The following is a 12015-nucleotide window of genomic DNA, read 5'->3' as shown; positions in this document are numbered from 1 at the left end:
GGGAAGGGGGAGGCACGGGGAGGGGTGTGAGTGAGCGGCTGCATGGTGCTTAGTTGTTGGCTGGGGTTAAACCACGACAGCTACCCCAAGCCAAAAGCCTTTTTCCTCTTCATTCAGTTTAATTAAATGTACTTTTGCCTGTTTGTGTCTTGCTCCCAGACACAGCTATTTATATCATCACTTATAAATAGTTGTAGCTTCTTTTGTCAGCTAGATCCTCCTCTTAAAGGCATGGTCCAACACAGCAGAGGGAGGTGAAATCAGCAAGTCAATCGCAACCACCAGACCCTTATCCAGCCAAATCAAAATTGATTAGTAGGACAAGCCTTTGAAGCAAATATTGTGACCAATCATTACCATAGTAAGTAGCAGATTTAATTCATCCTCAGAATTCGCATTACTATTTGTGACAGTAAGTGTGTTTCACCTGCTTACGGTTAGCAAGGGAAAAAACCATCAAGTGATACCAGATTAGGTAATACAGAAGTGGGAAGGAGTCTAAAATGAGAGTGTCTGGTCCAAGTTCAAGAAGCTGAGCAACTGCAACATTTCACTCCCCCAATATGACACGTTTGACATGTCAAAAGCCAGCATCAACTTAAATTGTTTCCCCTGCACGCACACAATAATTTTTTAGTTTATTCACTCATCCTTCAAACATCTGAAAAAAATCCCCATGATACATCTAAAAATGAAGCTCAGAAAAGCCCAGTAAACAGTTCAGTTTCTAGATAGTTTGGCCTGCAAATCCCTCAGAAGTAGTACCTGGCTCTTCCCCTCCATGATTTCTTTGAGACGCTTTAAAACAGTGCTGAGGCTTCGTAACTGAACAGCTGTTCGAGGATCATGACCTCCAAGAGGCGGTTCAACTTTCCTTCGATTGTCTGGAAGGGAAGGGAGAGTAGTATTCATTTCTTCCGTGATACATCAACAGTTACATCACAACACAAAACCCCATTAGAGGGAGAAATGTTCACATAGGTATGTAGTTTACAAAGTTACAGCGTGTATTCACTTCTTGCCCTTGCACTCTTCTCGCCCAAAAAGGAGCTTCTGATGCCAGATAGCTTGCTCTGACTGGCATTTTAAATACCATTCTCTGTGTTTACAAGAGCTGATTTAAGTTCTCTGAGAATGAAAACATCTTTTAAAGAAGTAGTTATTTTCAACCTACTATATGAACCCTTTAGAAAGCACTGAAGTCTCCTTTTAGAATTCCCTCTAACATATCAATACTTACAAAATAATGGCAACAATATTCACATTCATTCTAGGATTGGTATAAGTCAATGCCTTAACATAAACTTCTTTATAAATGATTACAGCAAGTCTCAGGACTCAATTGCTCAGTTTCTATTAAAAACAGTAACTCAGAATAAAATGCATCCAGAATTTCATGTTTTTGAGAACTTGTACAGTCATTCTTAATTAACTATAGCAAAGAAAATCCAGAATAAAAAGGTAACACAGTTAATTTCTTATTTTTCTTAAATTCTTATAAATGCCAGATTACTTTGAAGCATTGCTATATGAGTTACAAACAGGATCCTTCTCTCCAGAAAGATCTGCAAACACAATGCTGTATTTACCTGAACATTTAAACATTTTCAGAGTCACTTTTCTACATCAACAACTTTTCTGAACAGTTTACAGTTTCTTACCATCTTCGCTGCTCTCCATCTGACTTGCATTTTATTTTGATTCCCCCTACTAGAGGAAGAACAGTCATGGCTGCTTTCTGTTTACTGCTTTACATATCACTGATGTCAGCAGGAATGCTGACAGCACTAGCAGAAACGTGTTAACTGTTGCCGTGCAGTTACAACTAGGGTATTCTTTTGTGTGCAGGAGATCAAAACCCTTAGAGTAATGTGATTAAAACTGTGGTATTCCATGCCTCCTCTTCAGGTACTCAGTAGATATTTTTAGTTAATCAGCCCACATATAGCTGCTTAATGACCTATGTACAACAAAGAATCCACAACAAGAGATGATTTTAAAGAGATTCTAGAGTGCTTAAACCCAGTTCTTTGGCTAGCCACGTGGATTTTTTTTTTTTTTTTTTAAATCAAACAAGTATAATTTTGGACAGTACCAAGTTTGAGTGTTTTCGGGTGATTAAGGGGACTTTAATATTTCAAGAAAACATTGATAATACCACAGAAACCTTTGGCTCCTCCTTCTATCACAAGATCTATGCTGCATTTACTTCCTGGACTTTCCTGCTGTAACTTCTGAATTCAATAATATCTTCTTTCCAGGAATGTTGCTTCCGATTCAAAAAATTACTATCAGACCTCCTGCCTAACTAGCTACAAATCTTGCCAGGCAAGTGATTCCCAAAGTATGAACATACACAGCACTGAGAAAATGCCATAGGTAACTCCACACTTGCTCTCTTATTAGTTAAATGCCCTTTTCTGTGTTACATAAAACAATGTCAAAAGGATGTCATCTACATTAGAAAAAGCATGTCATCTGCAGTAGGAGCACATGGCTAACCTGTTTGTACTAGAGAAGCTGATGGTTCTCAGATTAAAATTCAGTTGGCTCTTTTCCTTTTCAATCATGTGATTTCTCCCTTTCTGGAGGAAAACACACTGTATAGCAGGAACGTAAGAAGTTATCATTCCTGCAGTACAGGACACACTGTGTCTAAAACACCATCCTTATAAAAGAATTCACATGGATCAGTCTTAAGTTAACTCTTACTCCTTCCTGATACAAATTCCATTACTATAAGTACCACAGTCATTTCCTCAGTTAATGCACACATGATTTACAGATGTATATGTTTTCACCGTTGTAACTGTGTTTCCTTATTTCACCATTAAATCTGCAAAACTCACATGTCCTTCCACAAACACAGAAACTGTAGGAGTATTTTTCTTGCTTTGCCCATACCATCATCCCAACTGCCATCAGTTGCACTTGTGAAGAGATTTCATATCTTCTTTTGGTTTGATGCCAAAAGGCTTGACTACAATGACACATCTAAGTAGTGGTAAACTTTTTTAGTGCTCCTGAAGCAGCAAACTCAGTATATGCTACTAAAAAACCCCCAAACAACAAAACCAAACCCCACACACAGAAAAACACAACACCCCCCAAAAAAACCACACAGCCCAGCAGCCACAATTAAAATTGCACACAAGAAATTAGGTTTTTAAAATAAAATTAAACTTTATTTAAGTGTTATTTAATCTGTTATGACAACCAGATCAGGTCCACAAACTTTTGCTTGTCATTATCCAACCAGCACAAAAACAACTGCAGGAAGTAACGGCAGCTTCCTCACAGTTTTGATATATAGAGTCCTTATACCTTCTCAGTCCACAACTCTACCGTATCTTCATCCATTTACTCTTCTTCCCTAGCCAAACTCTCATAGAAGACAGTCATTTTTCACTTGATATCATTTTGCATTTAACAAACACCAGCTGCATCTCAGCCCTTCAGTGTAACACACCAACATGAGTGTGGAATACATGTTTTCAGGACTACCAGTTTATGCAGCAATTGTGTTTTTCCTATCCTTTCCCTTCCCATCTACATGTTCATGCAACAAAACCACAATATACCAAAAGGAACCCCATCTAGACTTCCAATTTGACTTGGTTCCAACCTGTTTATCCTTCTTAAACTAAAAATTAACTCCTACAGCTAAAAAAAAGAAAAAAATACATATTTCAACAGTAACCCTCATCCTTCCTATATGTATTCATGGCTGCTGATCTTTGGCAAAACCGATACATCCTCTGAAATACTGTACGTTTTTCTCCTCTTTTTCCTACTCTCCCCACCTGAACTGTGATCACTGAGAAGGAACCTGCAGTACCATTCCAGCTATGACTACCTACTCCATACACTCTTCCGAGTTCAGGCCACAGAAAGGTTTGCTCAGTAAGTCATGCAATTGTTCTGCATCTTCAATTACTGAATCACTGAAATATGTTTTTCCAGAGTTTCTTTCATGACCCTATGTATTTTAGCATTCATTTTACAGTGAATGCCAAGTCAAAAACACTATGAGAACTACTTTCTTGCAACTTAACTGCTAGTTTCAGTTTACAGGAAGAGAGCTGACCACACACTAACACAAGAGGTACAACAGAGAGCTTCACACAGTTTCAACAAGGAACAAATGCCCTTGTCAGGGATACCACAGTTTTGCGAGTACAGATCAACATCAATTGCTTTCTAGTTATTCGCTGCCAAAGCATAACATTTCATATTCAAGTTCACCATCACAGTTCAAACATCGCATCTTCCTCATGTCACTGCCATGCAAAGTACTGACATGAAAAGGATGAAAGTTGTCCTTAACTTCATTTTACAAGATGCATTTTCATTTTCCAAAACCTTTTTCAATAGAAAAGATACTCTGGTAATAAGTCACATTCTTTATGATTCCCAGTAACCACCACACGCTTTTCTCAGGCCTTCTTACCCCTCATATGATCATTGGCCTTTCCTTAATCTACTAAGTTCCTCTGCCATTCCCTATCGCTTCCAGTCTGCTACAATTGTCTAGCATTAACAGCATTATCCTGCGTAACAGGGTAACAAGTTAGGAGTGCTTTTACTACCAGTGCTCCCTCTCCAATTGGTCAGCATTTCCAGTTCTCCTTAAACTCGATTTGCAAGCTATGACATTATCTCAGTACGTGACTATTTTGGTTCAATCCAGCACCTTGAAAGCACTCAGCTGACAGCACACACAGGCACATGCAGTCCAATACAACCAGCTGGGCCAACTGCCTCTGTAGAAGTGACACTAGCAACCCAGCACCCTACTCCAGCAGATGAAGATGCAACAGATTACCCAAGAGGGAGGCCACAGAAGTCAGTGCAGAGTCTCAGCACTGGTTCTTCACCCATACAAGCCACAAAGCATCTCTGACATAAGCCAGGCATCCAGCAGCTTCTCCTATTTTCACAAAAGCCAGTAAGGTGCTATTATAATGTTTTCATGTAAGAGTCCTGCAGGAAAGCACACAACTGAAATCCTACATCTTTGATGCTAGACAGTTTCCTACAAAAGCCACCATCCCTCCATGTCTTTCTGCGCTTGCAGTTGTCAGCCAGCATGGTCCCCAAGCAATGAGAGTATCTGCTGTGCAGTGTAAGCTAATGGACAGATGAGGGGTGGTAGTCAGCATCTTCAGGAGCAATTTCATTCCATCACTGTTTAGAGGCACCAGCAGCCTTTTATTTATTTATTCCTTTCAGTTTGCTTAAGGTTGGCATGTTATTTAAACTCAAGCAGGCTAGAGAGACTTCTGTGAAGGACTTGCGCATTTTACTGCCTACACTTGCCCATGTTACAAAATATCTGAGTAATGGCCAAGCCTAGAGACATTTACAGGCCTACAGATAAATGGTTGCAAGAAAACTCAACTAGATTAGACACCTCACTGTCACTGATGTGAGTGGGTGAACTGACCTCCCAATCTAGGTGTTTATGTAAATCACATCACTTCTCATACTTCTCATTCTTTAGATATGAGAATAATTTCTAAGATTATTTGTACAGCTGAGCATCAGCTGCAGTGGCAGAAGTAAAATTCTCCTCTGCTCAATGTTCAGAAATCCTCAAAGACCTGACTATTTAGCACCTTTTAAGATAAAAGAAGGTATGAAAACTAATTTTCTAAAGTTTGCTTCAAAAAAAGCAATGCCTCTAGAAAATTTCCCTGTAACCTCCTCACCAATCCAGTACATTTTTACTTGCTTTACACAGAGTTCCTATGTGTTACAGCACCAAGGTTATTTGGGGGAATTTACTTAACAGTGAGACAGGGCACTCAGCACCCAGTATCACAGAAATCTCTTCAAAAAGCCAGCAATTCCTGCTTGGTCTAACTTTACTTCTTTCCAGGGTGATTCATCATCACATTTTTCCAAGCATACTTTCATCCAAACCCAGGGACGTGAATGGAGGTCCTGAAAAGGCGTTGGAATAATGCAGCAACAGTTCCTCCTCCACACCTTAGACTAAGTGTCATTTCCCTGACTGCCTGCTCCCAGTGGAAGTCAAAGAGCAAGATTATTTCTGCCTTCTGAGTACCAAACAACCTACCTCACCTAAAGGTTTCTAATTTGTAATACCCAGATAATTTCCAAGTGATTTACAAGAGGTAACCAAGAATGAAGTAAAGCAAATTGGCAAATCAGCCAAGAGCACACTGCCGTACTTGGGGCATTTGAGAAAAAGCTTTAAAAAACAAAGCAAGCCAGCCTTAATTGGTTTGTTGTGACAGGTACAACTGAATAGCATACACAGTACTAGACGGCAAGGAAGAAGATGATGAATGTGTTCAACTAAGACAGCATGCAAATGACTTAGAGAGATGAAAATGCTAGTTAGTTATCTGTCCTGGACTTTTGCCCTGTTATCAAGACTAGACATCTTTCTGAAAATCCCATACACATTAACAACATTTAAGATCCGATTTGTCTGCACTAGCTAACATACTCTTGGAAATACTGTCTTGCACAGGATTTTTACCCAGCTTAGCAGTTTGCTCAAGGCCATCACAAATGGCTGACAGTAACCAGGCAGATCTCAAGAGGGACCCCTGCAACCTACTTACTAGCTCTTCCTGATCTTCATAAAGCCATTACACAGTTGCACCTTTGCAATCACATTCAATTCCCACTCCAGCTAAAAGAGATTCAGTATGGCATCTGGCAATAGTTCCAAGGTTAGGAATAAAAACGTTTTAGATGCAAGTTCCTATTCAATTCTCCTCAAAACAGCTACAAGCAAAAACCTGCATTTATAACTCCCTTGAAGACACAAACATCAACCCCATTCAGACTGAGTTCTAAAGTTATAGTTTGCATGTGGCTGTTAAGCAAATCAAGTCTCTCAAGACAAAGCAGAAATTTTCAGGATCAAGGTTCAAGTGACTTTAAGACATTGGATGTGTTTTGGCATCCTCTTCTGTTCCAGACTGTTTCATAATTGAAACAGCAGAGCCCCAACAACAGTGTCTTGCTGGAACACTAAGATGGGTAGAGGGAACACACTTCTGAAGTTAAAGTGCAACCTCACTAACAGAAGCAGCGTAGCCTGATACCAAATTCTGCCATCAATCTAGACAGTCAGTGAACCTTTGTTCACCTCCTTCCACCTCACTCTGAAGCATCCCAGACCAGCTAGTACAACATTCCCATGTAGCACAAAGAGTTGAAATTACCCAGGGTTGTAGAAGATCTTCTTTGCAGCTCACCAGTCAGCTGCTTTTTGTAAGGAACCGGTGACCTCAGAGACTGAGCCCTGGTGGGATGCTGAGGACTGGACCAGCCACTGCTCAACACCTGTGGATCGCTCTGTCCTGCCTCTGCTCTCTCTGCCGGGGATGAAAGCCTGCCATCATCTGTAGTTGACAAAAAGCAAGAAACCGACTGTTCAGACATGATAAAGAAAAACAGTGCATGCAAAACTAAAGGGTAAAAACCTCTCAAATAGCTCATTTGGATCATAATTATACATAACAGAAGACATGAATTTTTAGTCTGAAAAGTACCATACAAAACATGGAAACAGGCCAGTATGTAAAACTTGTCTGTCAAGGCTCAGGGTATTTGAGAAATGTCCCTAATGTGAAAAGTGTTTAAAAAAAAAAAATCAGTAAGCATCAATTATTCTTGCTATATGGAGTAGCTATGCTTGATTATCAGCTTCTGCCCTGAAAAGAGTTTTTCAGTCATGTTAGAAGCCAGTACAGAGGTCACATTAAAGTTACCGCAGCCTTTAATAAACCACCCTTTTCCATCAGAGGATCAAGTATAGACAGGTTCTCACCGATTCCAGTAATATGCCCATTTCATGTGCCATTTCAAGGTTGTTTTCACATTCTTTCAAAACAATGCTTTGCTGACTCCAGCTACATTTGTCAGAGACAAACAAGTGAAGCCAATATTGACCACATCTTATGTTACTTTCAATAAATTAATAATGACAGGTAATATTCTGCTATGCAAACTAATAGCAGTCATACCAAGTAATTACTTTTCATTCTGCATAAGAAGAGTCTGAACAGATCAGCTTGCTTATGCAAAAAGCTATCTTGGCTCTTTTTCTCTAGCCCAAACATCGCAGAAATATGCTTAGCAGAGCTGAATAATGAACAGACTAAACAAAAGCAGCTGACCAGTTTGCCATCTCCAGCAAAGAGATATACAGTTTTTGTACAAAACCAAGGTGCATTCATTCACCACTCCTTGCAGTGTATTTCTTTGAAACAAAAAAGAAACTCACATAGGTCTTTAAGAGCTTGCCTACTGAGAATATAAGTGTTTCATGATACATGTAACACAAAGGCCAAAATCAAGCAGTACTTTTTAATATACAAAACTTTCACAACACTTCAGACCTCTTGATGGGGAACAGCTAAGCCATGCAAATTAAGGGTGAGCTTCCTGTAAATACACCACTTTATTACAGCTCAGCTGCCTCCCAGCTGAAGGTATAAGATGCACAGGAAGGTGAGGAGTGGAGGAAGTCTGGAGTAAGAACTTGCATTGGAAGGACAGGCACACATTTTGCTCATATAGGCTGGCAGAGGGCTACTCCCGCTTTTAGCCCCAAAAACTTCATACAGGCAAAGGAAATCCAGAGGCCCAGCTAAGAAGCTATACAATACTATCTGCTAAATGGCTTGTCTCTGACCTTCATGGGCAGCCACAGATTTCTAGCTGCAAGATGCTGGCTATCTTCTCCCACAGCAAAGCTCTACTATGTCACCCAAAAGCAAGATGCAACATCCCTCACAAAAGAACTGACTCACCATCCATTTGGCCAGCCATCTGACATTATGCTTGTAATATTCAGAGGTGTTTTTACAAGTTTATGTGGCAGCAGAGGGCATCAATAAAGCAGACATCACGCACAATCCATGCACACACGTTGCCCCAGGCACTTACCTTTGCTGAAACGGAAGAGATTTACAAAAGAGCTGTAGGCTGATTTAAAAGGAGGGTCATCCTGGTCAGGAGTCAGGGGTTTGAAGTGAGTGAGGTGAGACGGACTACTAGGAGAATGAGGTAGATCACCAGTAGAGTCCAGTGTCGGAGACCGTTTGTCATCTGCAGCCATTTCACGTGCCCTGGAAAGAGTTCAGCAATGTGCATTATACACAGGGTGCTGAAACAAAACATCTTCAGTCAACTGAAGAGGAGGTGTCTCATTAGATGCTAGAGTGGGGACATTCACCCACCTACCACAGACATCTGCTATTAGCACAGGTCAAGAGTGCCAGAGTTAGGAGCCCATGTCCCCTGCCTGTCATTGGCAAGAGATCAGCATCTCTGCAGAGAGCAACTCAGAGCTCCTAGTTAAACATCCAGAACAATCAAAGTAAGTGGACAGCCACTACTCTGTCTGATAACACACTCCAGTTGCTGTTTTAAAGGAACTTAAAGTTTTCAAATGGAGACTCTGCATGCGTACCACAAAGTTTTAACATCAGCTCAAGAGAAAAGCTGTCAGTGCCGTGACTTCTGCAGCCCTTGTAACAAGAAAACTGAAGACGGGCATGCCTCAGCAAGCGCAAGACATACTCATCATCTGGCCAGGCTAACTTCAGAATGAGAAATAGAAAGAACTGCAAACAATAGCAGGACTGAAAGATTAAGTTTGGTGGACACTGCTTCCTTCCCCTCTGCACTACAGTACAGGGCCTTGTGAAAGTTACCAGGAAAGTAACCCAAACTGTGGTTTATTTGTTGTCATATCTAACACCTCCAAACTTCCTTGTTTTCAAGAGTAGCTACATCAAGGAAAAACAAACAAACAAAACAAACCACCTTCTGTATTAGGGGAAGCCATACTTATTAAGCCTAGTTGCTGTGTACTAAAGCCTTCATACAGCCAAGAGTCATACTTCCTCACAGCCCATATTCTTTAACCTCAATACACACCTGATTTCTGCCACTCTGCCTCACTAAGCCTGCACTTCTAGACTGCAAGGCTAAGGTGCTTACTACCTTCATCTTTGTTTAATCAAGACTTAGTGAAACATTTGACAGAGCAGGAACACGGGGAACTAATGGAAGCTACGAGGGACAGCTGACTTTTACCTGTGCCAAGGATCAAAACCCTCTATAAGCCTACTTCCTGCTTAGCAGCTAATAAATGCTCCTTCATGAAATACTAGTTTCCAGTTTTCACAACTGCTCCCTAGACTCTACAGGCGTATTTTACTGACTAGGACATTTTCTTCCAAGTTCTAAGAAGCCACAATAAAAATCTACGTAGTCCAGAGAAAATCCACATGGTTGACAAGTGACACTGGAAGTGCTAACAAGCTGCATGCAGCTCATGTGGCAAGGTTTGACCACTCCTACAATGAATGCACAAAAGATGGTATCTGCAAGTCAATCATGTGACTTCTCAGTGGACTTTTGCTTGTTGCTCTGTATAGTAAGCACATTTAGCTCAGTTTCTCCTGACATTCACATATCCTTAAGAAAGAAAAAAGACATCATTCACAAAGTTTCAGGAGTAACTTTGGTCAGGTTCTTTATGTCAGGTTGAGTCTCAGTCTGGAATGCTTCCCTCTCCCACGTAAGCCACGGTACTTTTTGCTGTTGTGCATTTCAGCAATATGATTCAAACAACTGATGTTTTGAACATGCTTAAACACCAGAGTTCATGGAAAATGCCTTCAAGAGCATATCTTCAGGTAAATTTGGAATTGTTTCTTCAACACTTAAGACAACTGATAACTTGCTTTTTAAATGTTGAATGTACAACAGGACTGTGTTCCCACACACACTACCACATTAAAAAATGCCATTATAAAGTCAGCCAGAAGTTTTCTAGGAAGTTATGTTCATATCTCAACAACTGGCTATAACCTGGCAAGACAAAAAAAACCAAGGAAGTCTCTGAGCTTGCATACATCATATATGTGATTCTGGAAAAATAAACTTTAGCTTCAAGGGAAAAGAAACCACACAGTAATTGCTTCTGTGACAGCAGTACTATCCTAATTAATAGACTGAAGAGCACTGTGCTTGGCATTTGCTCCAGAAACACCTGGATCTTCTGTGCTGCACAACACATTAGCTATGGAGTATATCACCCTTTCTTAAAGTGCTTTAGTTCTCCCACTAAAAGGAAGACAGCACCAGCCCCCCAAGAAACAGGGAAATAGTCACTTATTTGTAGATTATGGGAAATCAGAAAGCAAGACACACATATCAGTCAACAAGCACAAAAACAGACTACATCTTCCTCAGGCTTCTTACCAAACAGCCACTGGGGATAAATCTAAAGCCACTTTAGGCTGCAACGTCTTCAGCAATCACCAACTCATCACGGATAAAACAGAGCGCAAGTGTGGGCGCGAACCTCCATACACGTTCCGCAGTTACATCCGGAATGGCTCTGCGACATCCTGCACCCCACAAAACTGACCACAACCTCTCAGTGCCAGAAGAGTCCAAGCACTCCTTGTTACTCGGATGTTCCTCCTGGGCACCTGACTAACACACCCCGGGTGTAAAAGCCGAACAGTCCTAATTTAAACATAAGTGCATGACACACCTCACTTCCACCCTCTGCGCCGCAACCACGCTGACTGCTTTGCTTTCCCCTCTGGAGAGGGGACACCCCTACCCTCCCCCGTCACAGACACGCACCCGCCGAAGGCGACTGCCGGCCCGCCTGGGATGGCGGACCCGGAAGATCACCTGCGGCAGGGCGGGAAGGAAGCAGCAGAAAGCTGCTTGCAGGCAGCGGCCACGCGGCGACCCCCGAGCCAGCCTAGGAGCGCCACCGCCGCCAGCCGCTATCAAGGACCGGGCCGGGCCAGACCCCACAAAGAGGGCTCACGCAGCCCGGGGAGCCACTACCACGGGCCCGCGCAGCATCGCCCAGCCCCGGAGAGGCTGTCCTCACCTGCTCCCCGCGGGTGACGACGCCGGTACGGGTTGCCGGGGCGCAGGCCCAGGCCGACACCGCCTCTTTTCACCCCCCCCCCCCCCCTCACGCCCACTGCG

General features: G+C 41.9%; 1 protein-coding gene across 23 annotated transcripts in view; it reads right to left on the bottom strand.

The window, feature by feature from the left end:
* The window catches only part of PIKFYVE (phosphoinositide kinase, FYVE finger containing), an 82877-nt gene that overhangs the window by 69871 nt on the left and 991 nt on the right, over positions 1 to 12015 (bottom strand). For 20 of the 23 annotated variants that reach the window (XM_010565531.1, XM_010565635.1, XM_010565653.1 and 17 more), the window contains exons 1-4: positions 11633 to 11959; positions 8935 to 9116; positions 7206 to 7385; positions 766 to 884 (exon numbers count right to left, since the gene is read on the bottom strand). In XM_010565531.1, the coding sequence (XP_010563833.1) occupies positions 766 to 884; positions 7206 to 7385; positions 8935 to 9106 (471 nt within the window). In that variant the 5' untranslated portion in view covers positions 9107 to 9116; positions 11633 to 11959. Of the gene's footprint in view, positions 1 to 765; positions 885 to 7205; positions 7386 to 8934; positions 9117 to 11262; positions 11568 to 11632; positions 11980 to 12015 lie in introns of those variants that run through there. The other 3 variants (XM_010565541.1, XM_010565585.1, XM_010565592.1) reach the window with 3 other exon arrangements.

This window comes from Haliaeetus leucocephalus, unplaced genomic scaffold, assembly GCF_000737465.1.
Source record: "Haliaeetus leucocephalus isolate CR32 unplaced genomic scaffold, Haliaeetus_leucocephalus-4.0 Scaffold1, whole genome shotgun sequence".
Lineage (NCBI taxonomy): Eukaryota > Metazoa > Chordata > Aves > Accipitriformes > Accipitridae > Haliaeetus > Haliaeetus leucocephalus.
This window is presented reverse-complemented; position numbering and strand designations above follow the sequence as displayed.